Source organism: Blennius ocellaris, assembly GCF_963422515.1.
Source record: "Blennius ocellaris genome assembly, chromosome: 19".
Taxonomy (NCBI): Eukaryota; Metazoa; Chordata; class Actinopteri; order Blenniiformes; family Blenniidae; genus Blennius; species Blennius ocellaris.
Genome location: NC_137668.1, coordinates 6,140,259 through 6,165,838, shown reverse-complemented (window position 1 = coordinate 6,165,838; position 25,580 = coordinate 6,140,259). Strand labels below are relative to the sequence as shown.

At 46.2% G+C, this 25,580-nt stretch overlaps 1 protein-coding gene across 1 annotated transcript in view; it reads right to left on the bottom strand.

Moving 5' to 3' along the window:
• Nucleotides 1-7,350: 7,350 nt before the first annotated feature.
• The window catches only part of ptchd1 (patched domain containing 1), a gene marked incomplete at both ends in the record, with an annotated part of 34,884 nt that continues 16,654 nt past the window's right edge, over nt 7,351-25,580 (bottom strand). Inside the window, 3 exon segments of the mRNA XM_080514666.1 lie at nt 7,351-8,454; nt 8,549-9,279; nt 18,831-19,545. Coding sequence (XP_080370792.1) covers nt 7,351-8,454; nt 8,549-9,279; nt 18,831-19,545 — 2,550 coding nt within the window.

Here is a 25,580-nt window from a genome sequence, read left to right as displayed (position 1 = left end):
TTGTGTGGGACAATGTGAGCTTCCACCGCGGCCCGCTCATCAGGGCCTGGGTCACTGCTAATGGTGCTCCTACCACCTTACTCCCCATGTCTCAATCCAATTGAGGAATTGTTCTCTGCTTGGAGGTGGGGGGTGGATGAGCATCGGGCTCAGAACCAGAGGTCCCTGCTTGAAGCAATGGATGCTTGCTGGGACAATGTCACAGCAGATCAATGCAGGGGATGGTTGCGGCATGCACGTAGATTCTTCCAGCGGTGCATCGCAAGGGAGAGCATTAGGTGTGATGTGGATGAAAATCTGTGGCCAGACAGACAGCAGAGAGAGGACGACCATGAGATTGAGGATGAGGAGGACGACCATTGAGGTGGAGTTACTGGTGTGAACGATATTGCATATAATTCTCCTTTTTTTGTGTTGATGTGTTTACAGTACAGTATATTTTGCTGTATACATTTTCTTTTTACTGTGATGTTTGGCAGTTACTTTATGTTTGTGAATACAAATACAGTAACAATTTCCATGACAGTGTAGGTCCATCATTTTGTTCCGTTTGATACAGTTTGATTTCTGGTAGCTCGACAAAAGGCATCAATTACAGTCACCATTCATTGTCAGTGAATGGTCTGGACCAGTGGTTCTCAATTATTTTCTGTCAGGCCCCCCCTAGAGGACAGAATTTTTTTCAGGGCCGCCCCCCCCCGAATTGTACTACCATTGAGAACTTGATAATATGTATTTATTTATCTGTATAAACCACTGTATGAGTTGCTGGCACCAGCATTCTGCATACAATCGCCTGATTATCAAAATAAATCTCTATGGTGTGAGGGTTTTTTGCACCTTGCGATGTGGTGGGCAACTTTGTAAGAGGCTAACAGGGCTTCTTTGTTTACTGATGCCGCGCTGACAAAATGACCGGCTTGTTGGCCATACTCATCGAGTTTACGATGAAACAACTCCAGTGGCTTACTGACATAACGGGTGTATGGTCTCCAGGTGTATGGTCTCCAGGTGTATGGTCTCCAGGTGTATGGTCTCCAGGTGTATGGTCTCCAGGTGTATGGTGTATGGTCTCCAGGTGTATGGTCTCCAGGTGCCGTCTTCATTTATTTGGTTTCATGCGACGCTGCCAGAGTTTTTAGGCATAAAACACAAACGGGTGTTTCCTGGTTTCCGACGTGTTCACGGTAAACCCAAGGGCGATGTAGCATCGTCATATCTCCTGCTCTTACTAGCTTTATGTTTACTCTCACCTGTTTTCTTTTCCTCTGACGCCTCATCCTTTTTTCTTTTTACTCCTGTCAGAAACTTCTCCACCTCTCCTCCTCCTCCTCCTCCGCCAGCTCTGTACACCGGTGTTCATGTGTAGTACTTCTTCTACTCTACTGGTTGAACAGGCAGCCTGTTGATTAGTTTGAGCACTGCTGCCACCTAGTGGCTGGAGGCCCTTTTTTTATTGTTCAAGCATGAATAAAGACACTAATACTGAAAGTCGCGCCGCCTCGCGCCCGCCTCGCGCCCCCCATGACACCCCACCACGCCCCCCCAGGGGGGCGCGCCCCACCATTTGAGAAGCACTGGTCTGGACCAAGATTGAAATGTGACATAAGTGATATTTCCATGGTCCACTGCCATAGTGACAAAACATCTAAACATTTTGACCAACAGTGCTTACACAATGCCAAAGAGACTTTGCATTTTGGGGCCATTGACTATTTATATGAGAAAATGGCTTCGTTTTGACACATGAGTTAAGTGTTTTTGGAGAGATATGACCTTTTGCAGGTGAGCCGTGGTGTTGTGCTGAACCATCCAGGCTATTTTGGCAAATGCATGTAGAGCTTGGAGAATGTCATTTCTGTTCCAAGAAATGAGCCAAAGCAATTGAGAAGGAAACTTGTGTTTGGGGGCCTTGACTATTTATATGAGAAAGGGACTTCGTTTGAAGCATGAGTTAACTGTTTTGGGAGAGATATGACCTTTGGCAAGTGAACTATGGTGTTGTGCTGAACTGTAAGCCTGTTTTGCCAAATGATCTTACAGTTTTGAGAATGTAATTTCTGTTTCAAGAAATGAGCCAAACCAATGGAGAAAAACTGTAAATCCATCCTGCTGTAAAATGCTGCACAAAACCTTTGATGTTCGTTTTTGTTTGAGTATTTTTGACTGCACACCACTGCCTAATAGCTAGAGCAGTTTTATGTAGACATTTTTTTGTTCTTGGTTTTTTTCCTTTCTTTTTTATTTTCTCTTTAAAAAAAAAAAAACAACAACAAAAAAGTATTTATTTTAGTTTCTTTTTGTGTTTTGTCTTTTCTTTCCTTTGACATTTTTTAATCTTATTCTTTCTTTCCCTATAATCTTCAAATTTTGTGTTCTTTATTTTTCTTTTTGTCCCTTTTCCCCCCATTTCTCTTTCTTCCGTCTTCTTTTCTCCTTTTTGTCCTTTCTTCTGCTTTTCTTACCGGCGGGCCACACAAGAGCCACAAGAGGGCGCTCGAGACGACACTGACTCTCTTGTCTTTCCTCCACTGCGGCTCCAGTGTCATTCTGCCTTTGTTGGTTCACATTGAAGGGAAACAGCATCAGATGAGTGGAGCGGAGCTGCAGCAGGTCCCCTGATGTCATCAGGTGTCGTCGCACAATCGAGTCACAAATCACCACCGGCAAGATTTTTACAACCTTTATGACCAAAAAGAGATGCTTTGGTCACTTTCCACTGAAAATAATCATCAGTTTTACCTTTAAAATAGCGATAACACAGTCTGTCCTGAGTTTCATTGACGTGTCAACAGGACAATTTATTTATTACGCTAAACATATTATTTTTTTTAACTGTGTTCAGCAGTTTCATCTTCTGTTGAAGGGTATTTCATTGTTTTTCTTCCTTTTTTAATACTTCAAGCCATTTAAGGAATGTGAACCCATCAACCTGTGTTGCAGTTTTGATTATTTTAGGCTTGTTTATCAATTTTTAGTTGATTCGAGCAATTTTAGCCATTTGGAATGTTTTTTGTTTTTTTTAAACATTTTCTTGTGGATTTTAAGCATTTCTGACATTATCATCCATTTTACTATTTTTTTAGTGCTCTTCTTACTCATTTTAGACAAATCAACCTTTTTACCTTATCTATCTATCTATCTATCTATCTATCTATCTATCTATCTATCTATCTATCTATCTATCTATCTATCTATCTATCTATCTATCTATCTATCTATCTATCTATTTGTTTGTTTGTTTGTTTGACCTTTTAAACGAAGACATTTTGAGGCCTGTGTTAAAAAAACAAGATTTAAAAAAAGAATATTAACACAGACACTTCAGGGAGCCACTACAGAAGGGCCGAAGAGCCACGTGTTGTTTGGCGCGTAGATAATCCTTCATTAACAACTAAAACAACTGTTCATAATTTATATTCACGTAGAAATGTGTGCCGATGACATTTCATGACATCCATAAGTCATAAAGCTTTCACGATTTCTATTATTGATGCACCTTTTTAATTTTCTTCCAGTAAATTATGCATAAAAGAGGAGAGCAACGTTACATAGATGAGTTCTTTGTTGTGCTCCTCCCAGCGGTGGCCCTTGAACCTTGAGGCCACTTCAGACTCCACACGTTGTCGGTCCTCTTGGTTCTCCGGCCCTGGACCTGCTGCTGGGTTGGACTGATGGTCAGTAGCTGACCAGCATGTCTATTTGTCTGGTTGGTTGGTTGCAAATAGACATTGTCATAACTACACACCCATTGAAGTAGAAGATACTTACATCTCCTTGTTGTTTTTTTCATCATTTGTTTCCAAAATGTTTGATTTTCGATCAGCAGGTTGCAGGTGTGACCACCAAACAGGAAGTCAGAGGCCATTGTTACTTATGTTTTCCTCTTTTATTGTTTTTTTTTTTTGGGGGGGGGGTTTCTTCATTCAATACAGCCTGAATTCTGCTTGTAACCTCCAGGGAGCGCTATTAATAACTGAGTGCTTCCTGTGACACTCAGACAAGCGCCACACAACCAGGAGGAAGTATTACACACGTTTCTTTTTTACCGTTTATGATAAAAACCATATAACAAAAGTAAAATGCAAATTTTTTGTTGTGCAGCTTGTATTTTTTTCAGGATATTTATTGATAAAGGCTGTGGACAGATGTGTGGTTTTGTTTCCATAAGAAAGACGTGTCAAGAAATGACTGCTGGTTCCACTGTATTGGTGCTCTGAAGCGTTCTGAAAGTTACATGGAGAACAATTTTCATTCTGTTTTCTTATTTTCAAAAAGACTCCTGGCTAAAACTGCAAAAATTGACATTAAAAAAGTCTACAAGCTGCTAAAACGGATCAGTTAGGGGAAAGGTTTGTCAACAATCGAGCAAAAAACAGGTCAAATAGCTAAAATAGTTGCAAATGTGACAAGAAAGAAATGTCTAAAACAACCAAACTACCCAAATGAAATCTATTTAAATAAGCTTAAAAAGGTTAAACCTGCAGAATTAATTCTAAATAGTTATAGTTCTGAAACATTATGAAGGTACGTAGAGAAAAACTACTTCACGAGTTTATAAGTTGTGATACTTTATGATTGAACTTGTTTTGTGGAAAACGACCCCCAGGCCCAAACCATCTGAACATTTTATAATTAGATCTTTTAATTATTACGTACATTTGTTTTAGGCAGTTTCGCTTTAGCTTCGCTGGGTTTCTGTGTGACATATTGTTTATATTCTGACGTATTGTTGAAACGAGAGCTACAAATAGGCTGACGTGCAGATACGGAGCCTTTTCTTTTCACGACGGCTCGGTCTTCTTCAATTATTGTCCTCGGAATCATGAGGGCAGCAGGTTTCCGAGGATCGTTTGTTTTCTCCGGTTTGCACCTCTTGGCGATGTTAACTTGAACCACATGCGGCGCCGAGTTGCAGCTGAATCTCTCCCTCCACGTCCTTCGTGCTCCTGCCCACATACATCTGGCAGCGTCTCCAGCTCTGCATGCCGGCTAATTACTATACGTTACTCCGTGGGTTTGCTCTATTTATAGATACTAACACAGCTGATCTCTTTTCAGCCATTGTAGCTGATATTGTCGTCTCTGTGAGCAGATGTACAAAACACTATTACTTAATACTTTCTGTCGTTCCAAAGCTGACTTGTGGCCAATTATTCAGAGAGAATCGAATCCCCGCGACGTGCAAGTCACACTGAATGGTAACAATATGTTTCAGCTCTTTGAGCGATCGGATCGGATTCAAAGTGACAAAGCCACCTTGGATTGGTCGCGCTGAATGTCGCTATCTGTTGCGCGCTGTGCGTCGTCGCTGCATGCTTAATGTGGGACTTAATGTGTGACTGCGAGCGATCAGCTCGAACCCCCCCGCCGGCCCGCCGCTCCCACACTGGCTGGTTTAGATTGTAAAAACCGAACAGCAGCAGCAGCAGCGGAGGATGCTTTTGGACTGACGGCACCGTCCAGCGTAGGAGGTGTTGGTGGTTTCTGGCAGCCAACGGCATCGACTGTGTTTTCTAGCCCGAGAGGGGGCTCCAGCTTGAGCGTGAGCCAATCGGCTGTCGGTTCTGGAGAGAAATCCAGTTTCGTTTGATCACTATTTGATTTTCAGCCACACTTTTCCAAAAGGCCCGCACAGAGAATCTTCCCCGTTTGTCCTGTAATCCTGTCACTTCCATTTCGAAAGAAGCACATTGGGCCCTGTGATTGTGGACGTTTACAGAAGACGACAGTCGGGGTGGGTGACCCCCCCCCCCCCCCCGTCATGAGCCGTTTGGCAGCGTTTCCTGGGTGGGAAGCCGGTATCCTTGTCTTCCTGAAGGCTGCAACCGAGCGTTCACAATACTTCCCATTCAGGCTATTGTCGGAGCGGAGAAGAGCGTGACAATGGCGAGCGCTCCCACACGCAGACCTGCAGAGCACAAAGATGAATTCAGGGGGGGAGAGGAAGAGAAAAAGAAACGGGCGAAACGTTACCTGCAGGAGGCTGAGACAACAATACCTTCGTTTGATGTGACGGACAGATCAAGAAGAGCGGCGGGAACACGAGCCGACGTCAGTTTCTGATGAATGAAGCGGCTCCCAGACCATTGTGAGAGTGAAAAGTCATTATCAGCTCCATCCCAGAGAGCGAAAGAAGCAGCATCAAGATGTAGAAATAGGAGAAAATGAAAAAAATCTTCTGTATAAGTCAGACATGAACTCGATATAGTCGGCATCTATTGGAAATCTGCTTCGACTGAAGCCAAATGATTGTTTCTTTATTTGTACACTAATCAAACTCCATCTTCTTCACCTATTTTATACAAGCTAACATCACTGGGAGGGAGTTCAAGGGGAAAAGCAGAGCTGCAGGATATGTCGCGTAAATCTACGTGTTTGTATTCATCGCATATTCTATTGTGATCACGTGGTCACATGATGTCGTCCAGTACAGCCAAACACCAAACGCAGAACTACAGGCTCATCAGTTGAAGACGCACCTCTCTGGATTATGGGAGGGAATCTAACAACCCAGAGAAAACGCCTCCAGCAGAAATACAGAAATGGACCAGAACTGAATGTGTCTCCACCGTCAAATGACTTCCTTTGAGGTTTTCGACACCTTACAGCCAAGTGTTTATCTTCTCCTGTCAATCTTACCCAAGTCAGGACCGTGAGGAAGCTGGAAGCCGACCGTTGAAGGCAGGACGACCTCAAGAGGTTGAATCCGTCAAAATAAAACTATACAGACGCACACATTCGCACAAAAACGGCAATTCGGAGTCAAGAAGAACTGAGAATGCTTGTTTTTGAACCCGTGCAGTCCCCGTCCCAATGAGCAGCCTGGAATGAAATTGCCCTGTAAAGAAGAGTGAGGCGACTATTAGTTCTCTCTCCTCCCATCGACACCGTCCGGAACGACAAAGGACAAACGCTGCGGCCGTGTTTCCTCACTTTTTTTTTATTTTGTCCAGCATTAAAGTAGAAATACTCGAGTCATACAGATGATCGCCTCGTGTCTCTGTAGTTGTGTTTTGTGCAACTTGCTATGGCGAACAGACGGCTGAAGCAGGTTTAGTGGGGGAAACGTGGCACTTTCTCTGTGACAACATCCTACAGAGGCTGATCCTCCACTGGTGAGGGACTCGTTCAGGTGAAACAATCAAAAGAAAAAGACTCGTTCATATGCCAAACAGCACTAAAAAGAAGCAAGTGAACATAAAGATAAGAGATTCCTTGGGATTTCCGGGCGTCTTTCCAAACGTTCTAACTCTCTGCTACTTTTAATTTGCACTTCTATTTTTCTTTCTTTCTTTCCGCTCAGACGCCTCAGGAGCAGCTCGACTTCAACCACGACCGTCCCGGTTCTCAAACGGTGGTGATCTGGTCCACCACTCTGGTGCTGTCGTTCATTTCGACGCACTCCACTTCCTGTCTCTGGCCCTCCCCTCCCCCGGGCCGGTGGCCCCGGCTCTTGGAGGGGGGCAGGAAGGTGAGGAGGGTGGGCAGAAAGGCAAGCGTGTGCAGCGCCGAGCAGCCGGCCGTCAGCGTGAGGCAGCGGAACAGCGTGCGGGTGAGGTTGGAGCGCACGGAGCCGACAGGCACCAGGGCGGCGCTGTAGCAGATGAGCGTCTGCAACGAGGGCACGCCGTGTCGCTCCAGCGCCACTCTCACCCAGCGAGTCCTGCTCTCGCCCCGGCCCGAGGCGAAGCCGCACAGCAGCGGGCTGCTGCAGTCCGCCGAGTGGGCCAGCGCCGCGATCAGGCACAGCACGGACATGCAGTCCAGCTCCACGCCCCACAGGGTCATGAAGCCCAGCACGCCGAACTGCACCGAGAGCAGGGTGAGGCCCAGCCACACGGACACCAGCGGCTCCACCACCGCCAGGGACGACAGGCCCAGCAGGAAGAGCACCGCCAGCAGCGAGTGCCGGAGCGGCGAGCTGACCGCCGCCGCGTAGCGGTCCAGGTAGACGAAGGACGGGTTGAAGATGAGGAAGCGGACGCGCGAGGTCAGCGACAGGCGCCGCAGCGTGTCCAGCAGCACCGACATCTCCTCGCGCTTGTTCTCCGTGGTCTTGGCCACCAGGAAGATGCGCGACGCCGCCACGTCGGGCTCCTCGCCCTGCCCGCGCTCCGCGAAGATGATGTCGTCGGCGAAGTGCGCGAAGCGCGGCTCGCGCAGGAAGGCGTGGCGCAGCGTGCGGGTGAAGTTCTCCCGCGGCTGGCTGGTGGACTGGTTGCGGTCCGACAGGTAGTTCAGGTACGCCTCCAGCCAGCTGATCCGCTGGAAGCCCTTGGCGTACTCCAGCAGGTCCCGCTGCACCGAGGCGTTCCAGTAGGGGGCGCTCTCGTAGATGTAGAACCCGATGACGGGAGAGTACGAGCTGAAGTAGCGCTGCTGGGCGCGGGTGTACAATACTGTTGCTGTATCCATGGCAACCAGTGCGCTGGGGTCTGAACCCTGCGTCACCTGTGGAGAAACAGCAGAGCATCAGTTACACGGCGGCGTAGAGAATACCACTTCTCTCAGACTGTTCCTGTGTGCTTGTATACTTGTGTCTCACCTGCAGGAAGCCCATCAGTCCAAAGGAGATGTAAACCAGATAGAGCAGGACCACGAAAGGCTTCACGTAGGTGTTGGTGATCCAGTCGCCGTAGCAACGCCGCACGCAGCCCAGCAGAAGGTGCGAGTCCAGCGGATGGGGGTCCACGCTGGCCGTGGAGTGCGCGAGCGGATGGGAGTGCGTGGAGTTCGCCACGTGTCCGTGGACGCCCGGGTTGTCCGCCGTGTGCACGTGAGTCAGGTTGGGCTCTGGCGTGTGAGCGTGAGCGTGAGCGTGAGCGTGAGCGTGAGCGTGAGCGTGAGCGTGAGCCACCCCGTGCGGCGGGTTGGCGGTCTGGGCCTCGTCCTGGTAGCGAGTGTACATGAGACAGCGGTACCAGGCCGGCTTGGCGTCCAGCCGGTCGGGTTTGGGGACCCGGCGGCAGAAGCAGCCGTGCCTGTAGCCGGTCTCCAGGTAGCCGGTGAACACCAGGCAGGAGCTGTAGAAGGACAGCATGTAGACGTAGCTGATGGCGACGGCCAGCGCGGCGGTGCGGCAGAAGAGACGCACCGCCTCCATGTTGGTGAGCGGCGAGGCGGCCAGGCCCAGGGTCATCAGGTGGAGCATGGTGGAGCCGGAGAAGCGCAGCATGACGTCCTCGAAGACGCTGGCCACGCGCTCCTTCACGTGCTGGTCCTCGCGCGTTCGCCTCCAGGACGAGAGCATCTCGAAGGAGCCGAACAGCCCGTGACCTGGGACACAGAACCAGTCGGTTAGGATGGATCTCCGTGACAGTTTTGCTTGCGACACCGATCAATGCTTCCTTAAACGGGTCACTTTTTCCACGCGGCAGCCCCACCGTTCCTCGCACATGCTTGTGGAGTTTAAATGATTAAATGCATAGAAGCGGTTTCCCCAAAGGGATCAATAAAGTTTTCCTTTCCTTCCTTCCTTCCTTGTTACACTTCAGAGCCATTCACTTTACCTCAGGAGTCGGTGGAAAACACAGAAGAGCCAGTGTTGTATGCTGTACAGTGCAAACACAACCAGCCGAGAAAAGTCCAATAATGCACCTTTAAACTGCGAGAGCTCTAGAGACACAGCACGAGACTCCCTCCGTTTCCCCTCAAACGTGCGCCTGCGTTGCCGCCGTGAACACACCTCGATGAATCACGACGTGGCAGAAGAGCCTGGACCTGGCTCGTGGACTGTCCCACTCTGCATAATATCACACCTCCATCCTGTTTGGAGTGGAACTGTTTCAATTGGCGGATGTAAGACGCCACGAACAGCCAGTTTTTATTGGGTTGAGAAACTCGACCACAGCAACTCCTGCAGCTTGAGAATACACAGCTCCTCTCCAGGCTGTAATAGAGAAATGGTGCTATCGAAACCACCGGGACAAAAACGCCTTCTCAATCGACTTCCCTCTTTGAAGGTACTGTATGTACATTTTTGTACCAGATAGCGGTAGTAAGTCAATGTTTCATGAGGGTTTCAGCAGCTGGCTCTATCAAAAATCTTAAATAGTTCTATATGTGAGGCGTCGCCACAGTGCATAATAATGCACAGTCATGCTGCGTCAACCCATTGAGCCTCCAGCCATTAGTGTATGCGCGTACGTACACGCTCATATATGTGCAACAGATGGGTGTGTTTTTTTTTTACCCCCTCAGTGGTTGCCATGGTATCACTGAGTCACCAACGTCACACGTACCCCCCCCCCACCCCCACCCCACCCCCACCCACTGACCTCACTGTGGTGAAAACACTTAGCACCTCAGCACAGGCACAACTCACTGACACTCGAGGTGTGTGTGCGTGTGTGTGTGCGTGTGTGTGTATGTGTGTGTGTGTGTGTGTAGATGACATCTGGGCCATAAAAGATGATGAAAAGAGGAGATGATGTTTTCTCTGTCAAAACACTCTCAGACCTTGACACGGCTGTTATGTCATCAAATGGATTTCAAATAGTAAAACCCGTCGGCCTGCTTCATTGGCGAAAACAAAAAGAGTTTGCGCTTCAAAATAGACTTTTTCTTCACATTTAAACAATGCAAAGTTTCTCAGATGAGCGCGTTGATTCACTGACACAACTGAGCTATTCAGAAACTTCACAAAAGAGATTATATCGAGTATAATTATCACTTGGATCGTCACGTTCATGTTAACATCAACATTGACCACGTTAATGCGATGAACCTTATAATTAACATTGTTAATGTTTATACTGTATTATTCTCGACAACATGCAACAAACCTACAGAAACATGCAGCAGCGCCGACTCGTGGCCCTACATGCTCATGCATCGTTTCCAGGATTCCTGCCATTTCCGTGGGAACAGACATCATTTTTGAAAACGTTGCCGTGGAAACGCAGGGAACGTAGCGTAAACGGGGCCTGAATTTCACGATGCTGCCCATCAGATGCACACCAGACGATATTTTTACCTAGAAGCGATCAGATCCAAGAAGACAAAGGACTTTCCGCTTTACTCAGTTCAGTCTTTTACCACCTTTGTTCCGTGTCTGGAGAACGCACACATCCCGCCGTCTATTCAGTGCAGCGTCCACAGTCCGTCTGATTATTAATTGCATTGAAACAAGCCCTGATGTTTAGATCTGACAAGGAATCAATTTAAACCCGGTGGGCCCACAGGACACTGATTACTCTTCTGGAAATGACGTATGACTGGGTTCTTAATGGTCCCTGGAGTCATTTGCCATTACGCTGCTGAATTTCCAGCCGCAGGCATGTAAACAGAACAGTGTGCGTGCGGATGAATATTGTGAGTGTGTAGGTCAGTGGGTAAGTAGTCCCTCAGTCCCGGGTGGTGGTGGGTGGGGGGGGGGGGGGGGGGGGGGGTGATTTCTGTGTGTACTTTTAGTCAAACTGGAAAAATAAATCTTTGAAATGATCTGGATAAACAGAGCACATGTCAGAGTAGCTGCGGGGTACCAGCAAGACCACAATACACACTGCTGTGGTCGCATGACGCCAATCAAACTCGTCTCTCATCACAGCCGAATTCCTCTTCAGCCATCAACACGGTTCCACACAATCACACACCCGGAGAGTTTACGGAACGAGCCACGTCCTGCGACCCCGCCGCTAAATGTTCCTCGCTTTCAGGGCTAACGAGCGACGAGGAGAAACGCCGTCTGACGCTTGAACGAGAGAAATGCAAAACGCCGCTTTCTTCCCGTAATCCAATCGCTCCTCCACGTCCTTCCCTCCTCGCCTCGCTCTTCCTCCCACCTATTTTGGGTCTGCCCACTCGCACTCTGAGGAATCCTCCTCCCCGGCCGCCTGTCCTCCTCCTAACGGCAGCTTAACTTCGTTTCCTGCTCGGCGAATCCTTATCTGGGCCGGAATTTGAAGGGATATTTCATTGAGGCTGCTCTCTGTTTCCTTGTAAGTTCTCCTCATTGCAGTTTATTCGGAGCCTGACAGCCTCTTTCCTGCCTCATTTTTCTCAATCTCCTCATCCTCCTCCTTTATCTTGTCTCGGCCCAGACACAGAAACCAATTTCTGGAATTCAATTTGGAAATGAAAGAAACTCTTTTGAATACACAAACTCTGACACGTCTTCACTGTCTCTGCGCCTCGTTCCTGCTGCTGATTGGTTTATTTTTATTCTTCACTTTGGGTCATTCTCAAACAGCTCAAACAAATTTAGAAATGTCTCATTTTGGGGGGGGGGGGGGGGTTGTCACAATGAATCTGTTATTCTTCCAAAAATAATCTGCCTCATGCTTGTTTTTACTCCTCAAACAATGAAGCCTGTTTGTGATGCTTCTACCAATGACACGTTTGTGCATTGAGTGGCGTTCATTTGGTCCGGGCGGCGTTCACATTCAGTTTTGAGACCGAACCGCCTGGAAGATGTCACACAGTCACACGTTTGCTTGGATATTAATATTGTCATTATTGTTGATTTTCTATGAGGCAGTAATTTCATACTTTTACAGTAAAGTATGAAATGTAACAATGTTTGCATGTATTCTCTCAAAAGACAACTTGACCTTCTACTAGGTCTTTTCTGACCTAGTGGAAGGTCAGAAAAGAAAGCAGTACAAACTATTTCATTCACTTTGGACAATGTGGGGGTCTGTGTGACGTCATCCTCTCATAATAAACTAGTTCTATCTTTAAAACCTCACAATTCTTTAGCAACGCAGCACAAACAGAATGTTTCCAGCTCTAATGCAACACAAATGATTGGGACTATTTTCAGGGAGTTTAGCGTAGAGGAGGATGCAGCTTCATGGAGGTGTGAATCGCCTGCTAGGTGGAGGTGCTGTTTTGATGCTGTTTTGATGCCGCGGTCAGTGCCGTTCTCCTCGGCGAGTTGGCGTATTAAAATGGTGAGATCTGGCTGCAGAGCGACCATCTCGCTGTACAGTGACTTTGCAAACATCCACGTCAATGCTTTATGGTGTTTTGAGCATAAAATCCATCCAAACATCGACATGTCATGTGTCTACTTCCCTACCATGCTAAGCTGGCTGCAAACCGTGGAATGGATTTCCTGACTCAATACTCATTGACGTAATGAGTCCAAATCCATTCCACATTCCACACAGCAGCGGCAGGGAAACACATGTGGACTCATTTCAGCAGAAGCACAGACGAGGCTTCATGAATCAGAAATTTCCGATCCATGAATTACGTTCATATCAGATACCGGATCGGCTCCAACCCCGGGAGCCACAAACAAACAGGACATATACATATATCTTCAGACCAGCTATCAATGAGAGTCTTCCTCACTACTTCTTTCTCACTACGCCACGTCTGCCCACAACTTTTATTCCAACTTTTCCTTTCTGCGTCTGCTTCTTCTGATTCGTGCAGTTAGCTTTGTTTGTTTACTCCCCAGAATGCACTGCGCTCTACATAACGTCCTCCAGCCCCGCCCGCCAGAAAGATCGTTTGTAAACAAACCGAGACCCACGTTTCCAAGTTGACCAGAGATCGCTTCTGTACGCCGGTTCACAGTTGGGTGGCATGTTCACTTTGCTCAAATGAAATGGTTTTTCCCCGAAGAGAACTTCCTCCCAGATCAATTAGGGAACTGTGAACACGCCCTTAAGCGCTGATTGTAATGTAATATTACTCAGTGTGAAGTCATTGCCGTTAGCACACAGGTGGCTCCAGTCAGTCTAGATGGTCTTTTGTAGAAAGCAAAAGACGAACGTGCACATTGTATCTCTGTCGTCTGTCTGGTGAGAACTGTGTATCCTCCCTCTACCTGTGATCTAGGCCCTCTACATAAACAGGCTGTGTCGAGTTATCGCCACCAAGTGTCCAAGAATTACAACAACGAAAAAGTATTGACAGTATATAATAAATTAAGTAACCTGTGAACAATAAGCATATATGGTGTTTTATTTACCAAATATCATGAAGCCCTGATGCATACATAATACCACAATAATATGGTACTTTTGATAGCGAAGTCACGTGCTATTAAACATATTATAGTACATATTGGTACATGCAATGATAACTTATAGTAATCCTATATTGCAGTAGACCGTGTCCACGACGGCACACTTAAGATATGAGCTATAGTTTCTAGTGTCCTGCAGGGTTTAGCTCTCTCCCACACAGCAAAATCACAAGTGTTACAATTCCAGTGTTGAGCCGTATTCCAGTAAAGTGTCGAGGCTCTGGCGTTAGTTTGAGTCAAAACACCTCTATGCTGGAGGTAAAACTTACAGTGCGACTGTCAAATTGCGGAGTTAAAAGCGTTTAACACTACAAGTGTTACTTTGACCATCCGGGCATCGAAGTGGAGCTTTTACCAGATTTTGAAGGCGGCCATTTTTCTCCACCGTCCCCTTGCCTCACCTGCGCTGAGGGTGGCGAGGGTGGTGCTGCCCAACACTCAGAGCCCAGACAAGCTCACTCTTCCTCTGGAGTGACTCCTGGCAGTCCTGGCCGGCCAGTTCGGCAGCTGATCCCTCAGGTGGGGGCTATTTCACGGAGCTCACCACAGCAATGCATCATGGGAGTTTCTGTTCGTTGTGTTTTAGATGTTATTATTTTGGGGTTATATTGGGTTTGTAATGTGTGTGTGTGGTTGTGTTGTGTTTATGCTCCTTAGTTCGTGTAGATAATTAATTCATCGAGTTTAGTTCAGTTTATTAGTTGTGGGTGGGCAACCAGGAGCGAGGAGGGTTTTGTGTGGCGTGTCGTCCAGCCATGGTGTTCCTGTTGATTTGTGACTGAAAGAAACACTTGAGGTAGAGACGCTTCGCTCGCCAATATGGTTGTCCTCGTTTAAATGGAAAAATAAAAGGCTATTTTCCACTGCGGTTATTTTTGGAGTCATCACTACACAAATCCCATCTCTTTTAAATGTGTTTGTTTCAGAAGGCATTGCACACTGTATCAGTATTATAATAATCACTTGTCAAGTGTAGAATTTACACCATTAAGTGTGACTTAAACAATTGAGTAGTTGATTAGTTACGTCACCCTCAGTATCTACCGAGTGATTTAGTGTATTTTCATCAATACTGATGTTACAAGTTCGCTTGGTAATACTAAAATTGTGTTGGTTATTGTTCGTATTTTAACACCATAAGTGTCTGTTCATAACACTGTAAAAATGTTTCTCAACCAACACTACAAGTGTTTGTTTTTAACAATGCCAACGGGTTAACCAATAAATGTATTAGTGTTTGTTATTAACACTGCAAAAGTGTTCATAACTTTAACACTTTACAAAGCGTGAATTTAACGCTGGACTAGTGGTTCCCATATAAATCCTGAAAAAAACGTTCATTTCAACTCTGTTAAATTTATGATTTCAAATTTGCTGTGCAGTTGCCGCACACCTGATTGCAATGAGGGGCTTGTTATTGGGCTTTTTTCACAACCTTGATGATGACATCATCATTAGACTCAGGGGGAGAACTGAAACCTGCAGGACACCGGCCCTCCAGGGCCGAGTTTGGACACCCCTGATCTAGAGAGAGGCTGCAGCCCCGCAAGCATGAGCTGTTAAAAAAAACCCACCAACATAAGCAGGTTTGATGTGCATCCAGCCTGTTACTGTCTCCTGGTTGTTTTTCCAAGAACATCTTTTTCAAAAACTTCTTGAGTCTTTAATTGATTCATCGGGAGTTTGTTTTTTTCCCCTCCAAGTCAAGGCTGCAGGAAGTACTCCAGATATTGACACAAATTGATTTCTGCTGGTATGAGATTTTATGACTATTGAGAAAAGAAGTGGAAGTTTTGCGACTTTTGTTAGCAACAGTTGAAACCGGTGACATTGCTGCGTGGGAAGGCTGCTGCAGCCCACACGGATTCACTCCCGACTCTCACTAAATGCTTTGGCTCCAGAGGCTTTCGGATTCACAGCGATGTGGAGAAACTGTGTCATTCTTACCGAAGGTTAAAGATTGAAGAAGAGGCAATACCAGAAATGCAGCTACTTCTGACATTGCATCTGATTTGGATGAATTTGACATTTTATGCAAATTGAGTGTCTTTTGACTGTAGTTCAGCACCCGGATGGTTTGTGATTGAAGAGAAAATAGTCAAGAAAGCTTCAAGTTTATTTATAGTTTGTGTTCATATCTATTATTTAGGTGAAGAAAAAAAAAAAAGCATGATCATGAATTGTTGATGAAATGACTGAATGTGCATGAAAATATCAAATGACGCAACAGCGTGTGACAGGAACTGGAGCTCAGGTGATGATTTTACATGCAGACGGATCTTTTTATTTCATGTTCAGCGATTAAACATGGTGGCCTGGAGGTGCTGTGGTTTGCATTTTGCCTCATGGTGTAAGGGTTCGGATGCAGGACAGGCCTCGTCTGTGTGGACTTTGCATGTTCTTCCTGAGCATTTCTTGGAAATCCTTCCAAAAACATGCATGAAAGGTAAGTTACGCACTCGAAAGATGTGTGATTTTAAACAGCCTCGTATCGTTTGTTACCGGCTTCATTCTGAGCAAAAGCAAAACTTCCCTGAAACCAAAACGATGCATTTTCACCTGAAACGTTGCATAAATGGGGCCTCAGATTAACTGGGCAGTATTTCTTTCTCTCCTCTGAATCGAAGGCGATAACAACGATAACTGACCTCAGTATAGACGAATAACAACGTTATCCTCTTCGTCGTCTACGTATGCCGATGACGCATCCATGTGTATGTGGAGACCAGTTGAGTATAGAAGCAGATGGATAACATGGACGTGGCACAACATTTTATCACGTGGAGAATCTCTGAACGGCTTCTTTTGGTGCAGCGCCGGTGTCGCTTTGATCGTCACGTCATTTTTCTATTGTTTTTCAGAGGACAAAAAAAGTCACACCGTATAGTGAGTCAGCAATTGCGAATTTTCTGACGCTGTACATCGGTGGCCATCTTTCTGTGATGGACTGTGGACTTCGTCCTCCAGCCAGTGTCGGCTCTAAAAAGCTTCCCTTCCTGTGAACTCAGTCCGGACAAAGCGGATAAAGACGCTGGGTAGGTGGGAAAGGTTTCACCGTAAATGTGGAGAAATGTCTGACATGTAAAATAGTTTGAGACTTTCTGGATCCAGATTCAACAGCAGCAACATAAAAAAAAAACCCTTTGAAACCCTTTTTTTTTTTTTTTTTGCCCCTGAACCAGAACTGTGTTGCTGGAGCCACCGCCCTCCCACTCGCAGAGTCAAGTTCATGCCCCGTCACGTCAGTCATTCTGATGATCTGTCTTCTTTGAAGCTGCATTCAGCCGCAGGCTTCTGCGTCTGCAGACTGTGAGCACAGGCAGTCTGTGATATACAAGCAAATGACAACGATCACTGCTGCTCCCACCTGCCACTTTCCTTTGATTTCTCTCCAGCTTTTATCTTCTCCTTGTTGTTCTTGCTAAGATGTCCCTGTGCTCAAATACAACAAATCCCCCCCCAAAAAAGACATGTTCTGTGCGTTACAGGAAGACCTGCTCCAAACAGAAAGGAGCATGAATTCATAATGTGTCTAGATTTGTCATATTTGGAAACTTCTTTCTTCATTTTTTCTTCTATTTTTGCACAAACAACTTTCCACATATGCTACATAGTTAAGCTAAGCACTGGAAAAATGGCTGCCTCTGCTTCGAGTGCACCAATTGAGGCAATAAAATGTAGATTTTACATGGGGTGTGACTATCTTTTGATACCATTCAGTGTACACATGAGCGTAGCATGCACTGATGTGTCTAAAATGTTATATTTTGAATCATGTTTGTACAAAAAAAAAACAATTATATTGTTGGACTTGGCGGCGTATAGAATATAACAAAACTATTCCTCTTTGCACAACTGTACCTACTATATCGCTCTATAATCATCGGTGCCCTTTCAAGAACCTGCCGTGATTCTTTTGACAATAAGTCGTCAAATAGACTTGAATAAGCTTTATTTCACACCTACACGAATGGATATGAGTGTATAATTGGTGAAGCATCCCTTTTCTGAGTCAATCCGTGTTTCATTGCTTCGTGCAAGTTTGTACAGAAATCTGGCAACTCCCAATGGATCAACGTCCTTCTCTTATACACCGACCATCTCCTGGACGCCATCAATAGAACTTTTCTGAGCTCTTCCTCTTCACCTCGAGCTCACGTCCTCCAGCAGCTCTCTGTTCCAAACTCTGGACCCCGAGATTTGTTTATCTTTATTCCGCTCATGGTGATGAGCAGAATAAGACTCTTCAGCTCTCAATGGCAAAGATTCGTGTGACGTTGGTCCGTTACACCGTAATGACATTTTTTCAATGTCCCCAGTTGCTAATATTACGACACAGGTGAAGCAGGAGTGAACTGACAAGAACAGAACTCTACAGTCTATCGACTTGCAGTTTAGTTGGTTTTTCTTTTTCTTTTTTTTTATGTTTATTTGAGAAATCATACTAACCCCCTCCCCCCGCCTAATTGCCGCTACCACGTGTCCAAATAATGCAATAAACTAAATAACCTGCCAACAATAAGTATGAATGGTTGCTACTAGAGATGGGCAAATGACGCTTCAAAGCAGATTCATGAACCACTTTCTATATTTTCTGACTCCACCAGGTGGCACTCTTGGTTTGAAGATAGAGGCTGAAAGACTGTCAATGAAGTGTGTTTTCAAACATTTATTGAACAGACAGTGCCATCTAGTGGCTTCAAAACATATAGAAAGTGGTTCATGAATCTGCTTTCAAGCTTCATTTGCCCATCTCTAGTTGCTACATATAATTTGCATGCTTTGCTGACTTCAGGGGTCAAACATGTAAAGGTATTCTTGGGTAACACTCCGGGGGTAAACTTACCAAGCATGACGAAGGGGATGCCCAGGTAGGTGGAGTTGTAGGTGGCCCCCGTCAGGTTGAGTATCCCGGCGGCGGTGAGGCCCGAGAGCGTGATGGACAGCAGCGCCAGCAGGCCCAGCCAGGGTTTGGACCTCACACAGTCCCTCATGGAGCAGCAGAGGACGGCCAGCACGCCGCACACCCCCAGGCTGGCCAGCAGGGGTCTGTGCGCCAGCACGGACGAGAACTGGAAGTCCGTCCTCAGGGAGGAGGAGGTGGAAGGGTAGAGGCCCAGCTTCGGGTGCAGCGCCGCAAAGTGCTGCAGCTCGGCGCAGAAGGCCTTCTCCCACTGGCTGGCCACCCGGTCCATGAGACCGCCACGGCCGTGGAGGTAGTAGGTGAGCTGCAGCGCCCTGGCGGAACGGACGCCTTCGCCCCTGGGTCCCATCCCCGGGGCGCGGACCGCGCCGCCGGGGCCCCAGCCGGTGACTCCGCCCAGCTGGTGGCCGATGTACGCCTGCCGGCCGTCCGCCAGCTGCGTGATCGGGTAGCGCAGGACGGGCGCGGAGCGGTTGGCGCCGCGGGCCGACTGGATCTCCTCCATCGCGCGAATGATGTCGTCGATGATGCAGACGTTCTTGTCATCGGGGAGACAGAGGTAGGAGAAGGAGTAGTTGAAGCTGTTGAGGCCCGTGGCCGGGACCGTCACCTGCATCTGGTAGATCCGCCTGTGGAGCTGCGAAGCACAAGAAAGAGCATTTTAGGCAACGATCCACGAGAAACGGCATCATTCTTTTCCCCATTTACGACCCAGATGATAGTTCATTACATGTAAAGTTTGTTGGAGAAGTACCGTTAAATTCTAAAGAATGAAAACACTTGTTAATCCATTATTGATATTGTTGCCGATTTACTTGTGCAATATGTGCAAAAAAACAGAATGTTTACAATGAACGTATCTTCATGTGCAGTATCGTTTCAGAAAAGTTGCATTTTTCCTTCTTTTTCGCTCTGGAGCTCCGTTGAAGCCACAATGTTTCAAGTGAAAACACATTGTTGTGTTTTCATCTGAGCAAAGCAAATGTTTGCACAGCAACATTTGGAAAACAATACCAGTTTCCACAGAAAGGCTGAAAACTATGTATTTAGCATGCCAGGGCCACGAGTTAGTGATGTTGTTTGTTTTTATAATGAAGCCTTGCAAGCAGAGAACAATGCGCTATAAACATTAGCAATAATGAGTGTGCAGATATTTGCATGAACACGACGACCAAATTGGATTGTTATTCCAGATAACTTTCCACTAAAATAAACGTAATAAACTAAAATGAAACTACTAAGTCCCGGGATAATATGGACTATGAGAGTCATGACACTAGAGGCCGCCATTGTCGTTATTGTCTATTTTCTGAGCGTGAGCTGAAGAACCATTTATTCTGGTTCGGATATTTTACAGTGACAATAAAAAAAAAGTTTCTTTATGCCGCACATTAAGGACTCACTCGCCTCCTTCCCTGTGGAAGAGAGGTGTGTGGGGTAGCGTCTTTGTGAGTCTCACACAACAGATTAACAATAGGAGTCTCGCAGCCCTCCTTCATTTGCGTGGCAGGAGGACCATAATGGCCGCCTCCACGGGGCTGGTTACGAAGCAACGCGGCGGATCCTGCTACGCTGAACGAGCACAAAGCCGTCTACCGCCTCGGAGTGTGAAGAGAACGATTGTGAGTCTCCAGAATCAAATAGTTTCTTCCAAAAACCTGCGCATTCAAGGACTGTTTGTCGATTTTGCCAAAGAGCTGTTCATACCTGTGGATGTGAGAGTTAAAAGGGTGATATAATCCTGCTTTTCAACACTTTCACATGGTCTCGTTGGTCCAAAAACCTTGTAGTCACAGTTTATTGGTCCAAATCCATCCAATTTTCCTTGACTTCCCTCCATTTGAACATTGGATCCAAGGAGCTGCATTCAGAATCTGCTGTGTCTGTGTGAGCTGGACTGGCTCCGCCCACACACGCCCATCTTGGGAAGAGGAGGAAGTACTTCCTCTCGTGGTGCCATGTGCCAGAGCAGAGCTGCCTGACTGTGGGAGGAGTCAAAAGGGAGGAGCCTACCTTGATTGCGATTGGCTAAACCCCCGATGACACTATATAGGGTTTGAGTTCTGATTGGCTGGTTGGAGCAACACACTTTTTAAAACCTGGAACAAGCCAGGGAGAGAGAGGACACACTTTCTTCACTTCTGGGGCGTCGTTCCAGGTGTGGGAACACATATTAGTGTTTAATCGAAGATATTTTCTGCCTTGAACCTCAAATTTGACGTATTGTGTACCTCTGTAAATGACCTCCAAGTTCCTTGTTGAACCATCCTTCAGGAAAAATACATTTCCACGGAGGACCAATAAATTTCGGCTCACAAAATGCAAAAAAATTAATAAATAAAAGCCATTGAAGAACAAACCCGTTTCAAGCCGATTTTTATTTCATTTAATGAATCCAGCAACATTATGCGCTTGACAATGTCTTTATGCTTGTTGACTTATAAAATGATTTGATTCTATCAATGTTTTACCATAAGAAGGGTTAGAGTTAGAAGAAAGGTTTTCGGGGGGGATTTTGAAGTGAAGTTGAAGCATCACAGATCTTAGCCCAGCCTCCATTCTGGTGAATAAAAATTGTGGTACAAAAAAAAAAAAAAAAAAAAGATTTCAAAACCCAGCAGGGAATCAATTTAAATCTTCTGTATCTCCTGGATTAGCAGACACTGATTACTGTTATAGAAATGATGTATAACACCCCTCGGAGGGCCACTTGGGGGGTAATATGCAATTGCACTGTTACGTTTCCAGGAAGTGAACCTCAGGCATGTAAACAACACGGGGATAAATACACAGAGACTAGATCCGTTGGTTTATCGTCCCTGTGGAGACTGATGGACATAATTATATGCAGATTCCTTGTAAAGCACCCAGATGGTTAATTTTAATAGAAAATACTCTTTTTCAAACAACTTTAAAGACATCGCATAAACTGTGCTAATTTTGACCATTTTCTGGTGAGAAAATAACTTTTTTTCCCTGCACATCTACTGGTCCTAATTCCTTTTCTCATATCCTCGACGTGGACATTAATCAAGAAGAACTTCCCAAATGAAAATACTGAGATCCTGCTGTGGGTTTTTCAAAAACACAAACCGATTGTTGAAGAGAACGAGGTTAATCAAATTGCTCTGATTCATTTTGCTTTCAACATCAGTTCCCTGTCAGTTCAACAGTTTTTCTCATTTATTTTCTTTACGTGACTTTTATTTCCATTTTGTCACCTGAAAAGAGATTTTATGCAATGTTCACAAAATTCCTATTTATGCTTTTTTTTTTATCATTCTTATCTTTGCTTGTTCGGTTTAGTGTGGTGTCAATCATCTGTGAAGCACTTTGAATTGCAATAACCATGGAAAGGGCTGTAAAAGTTTGATTGATAGATACTTAGTACAACAAAGCAAGAACATTTTGTTCCAGCTGGTCACTTTTGCGACCGCATCATGTGCGGCAGAACTATTTATTGCTTTCATGTATGCACTTGCATTTTTGCGTACTCAACGTCAGAAGGAACGTTAAAGTTGTTTTTACCGCTTTGCCCCGATTGCCTTTTGTTTATTGGCCCTTGGGCTCAGAGCTCCGACGTTTCTCCGCGAACTCTTTACAGGGAAAGAACTCCAGTGTGCTGATTTATTAACGAAGACAAGCTGATAATACAACGCAGTCAATGGGTGTGACTCACAGTTTTCACTCGCATCGCGAGTGGAACTCGAGTCTCGCTGCTGTTCTCGCTCTCTCAGACACATGCTGCAGCCTTCTGCACGCAAAAAAAGGCGATCCTCAGAGGAACACTGGAAAGCTTTTTGAGGGGAAAATGTAAGAACACGAAGCAGAGACAGCGAAAGGGAGCGTTACAGCATCTCTGAAAGAGCACACGCTGTTATGTAAGGTCGGTTTCACTGGGTCTGTTGACACACACACACACACACACAGTGCTGAAGCTTTGATTACACCCTCGTAGCTTCATCAAATTGTTGAGCTAATTGCTGCATGGGTGTGGAGCTGATACTCATAACTCCCGTTTAGGACGCAGACGGCGAGGCCTTAGAGCTGCAGCTAACGCCACGTTGTAATTAAAATCCTCGCCTGCGTAATTGGAAATGCTGTCGGGGTTATTTCAAACGGCACCTTGTTGTTGTGTTGGTTGGCCATCAATCACTGGGAATGAGGAAGAGGACCGGCTGCGAACGCACGCTGACCTTTATCTTCCCGTAAGTGTGTTTGTGAGTGGTTCGTTTTTAAAGCGCAGCTTCTTTTTCTCGTGTATTCGCTGCGATTTAAAGGCCGTGGAGGTTAAATTGTCAAGTATTCAAGCGTTTGATTGCTGTATTTTTCTGCTTGGCTTTTTGCCCACTGGAGCTTCACCGAACCACGAAGCTGCTTGTGTGAGTTTATTAATGTTGTCAGTGGTGTTGTAGTCAAGACCAACGAGCCCAAGACCAAGTCCGGACCAAGACCTGAGCATCCCAAGACCAAGACTTTAAGGGGCTGAGAACAAGTCAAGACGAAGACCGAAGAATCCTAAGACCAAGACAAGGCCAAGACTTTAAGCAGCCAAGACTGAATCAAGACTAAGACCCGATAATTCTAAGACCTAGACAAAACCAAGACTTCAAGCGGCCAAGACCGAGTCCAGACCAAGACCAAAGTATCCCGAGACACCTCACACCAGGAATGACTAAAAACTGTCCTACGTTATCAAGTGGATCTACTGAGCTCCACACATGCAGCAGCTCTTGATGGCAGAGAGGAGAATTACATGAAGAAGCCCTTCATCTCTGCAGGTACAGCTGTTTCATATGGAGGACTGCTGGACACGATTGACCAGGAGACACAAACCACAGGTGCATTAGTCTGATGACACCCAGAGAGCAGACCGAGGAGGCGGAGGAGAGCAGGAGGGAAAAACACAAACACAAGCTAAAACTTTAGTGTGTTCTGGCATGGCAAGTAACAATCCCTAGATCAAGACAAGTTTGAGTCAAGACCAAGGAAAGACAGAGTCAGGACCGAGGAAAGACAGAGTCAGGACCGAGGAAAGACAGAGTCAGGACTGAGGAAAGGCAGAGTCAGGACCGAGGAAAGACAGAGTCAAGACCAAACAAAGACAGAGTCAGGGCCAAGCAAAGACAGAGTCAGGACAGAGGAAAGAAAGACTCAGGACCAAGGAAAGAAAGAGTCAAGACCAAAGAAAGACAGAGTCAGGACCAAGCAAAGACAGAGTCAGTACCGAGGAAAGACAGTCAGAACCAAGGAAAGATAGAGTCAGGACAGAGGAAAGACAGAGTCAGGACCAAGCAAAGACAGAGTCAGGACCGAGGAAAGACAGAGTCAGGACCACGGAAAGATAGAGTCAGGACCGAGGAAAGAAAGAGTCAGGACTGAGGAAAGAAAGAGTCAAGACCAAGTAAAGACAGAGTCAAGACCAAGGAAAGACAGAGTCAAGACCAAGGAAAGACAGAGTCAAGACCAAGGAAAGAAAGAGTCAGGACCAAGGAAAGACAGAGTCAAGACCAAGGAAAGACAGAGTCAGGACCAAGGAAAGAAAGACTCAGGACCAAGGAAAGAAAGAGTCAAGACCAAGGAAAGACAGAGTCAAGACCAAAGAAAGACAGAGTCAGGACCAAGGAAAGAAAGAGTCAGGACCAAGGAAAGACAGAGTCAGGAACAAGGAAAGACAGAGTCAGGACCAAGGAAAGACAGAGTCTGGACCGAGGAAAGACAGTCAGGACCAAGGAAAGAAAGAGTCAGGACAGAGGAAAGACAGAGTCAGGACCGAGGAAAGACAGAGTCAGGACCGAGGAAAGACAGAGTCAAGACCAAGCAAAGACAGAGTCAGGGCCAAGCAAAGACAGAGTCAGGACAGAGGAAAGACAGAGTCAGGACCAAGCAAAGACAGAGTCAGGACCGAGGAAAGACAGTCAGAACCAAGGAAAGACAGAGTCAGGACAGAGGAAAGACAGAGTCAGGACCAAGCAAAGACAGAGTCAGGACAGAGGAAAGACAGTCAGGACCAAGGAAAGAAAGAGTCAGGACAGAGGAAAGACAGAGTCAGGACCGAGGAAAGACAGAGTCAGGACCGAGGAAAGGCAGAGTCAGGACCAAGGAAAGACAGAGTCAGGACCGAGGAAAGACAGAGTCAAGACCAAGCAAAGACAGAGTCAGGGCCAAGCAAAGACAGAGTCAGGACAGAGGAAAGACAGTCAGAACCAAGGAAAGACAGAGTCAGGACAGAGGAAAGACAGAGTCAGGACCAAGCAAAGACAGAGTCAGGACCGAGGAAAGACAGAGTCAAGACCAAGGAAAGACAGAGTCAAGACCAAGGAAAGAAAGAGTCAGGACCAAGGAAAGACAGAGTCAAGACCAAGGAAAGACAGAGTCAGGACCAAGGAAAGACAGACTCAGGACCAAGGAAAGAAAGAGTCAAGACCAAAGAAAGACAGAGTCAGGACCAAGGAAAGACAGAGTCAGGACCAAGCAAAGACAGAGTCAGGACCGAGGAAAGACAGTCAGGACCAAGGAAAGATAGAGTCAGGACCGAGGAAAGAAAGAGTCAGGACCGAGGAAAGAAAGAGTCAAGACCAAGGAAAGACAGAGTCAGGACCAAGGAAAGACAGAGTCAAGACCAAGGAAAGACAGAGTCAAGACCAAGGAAAGAAAGAGTCAGGACCAAGG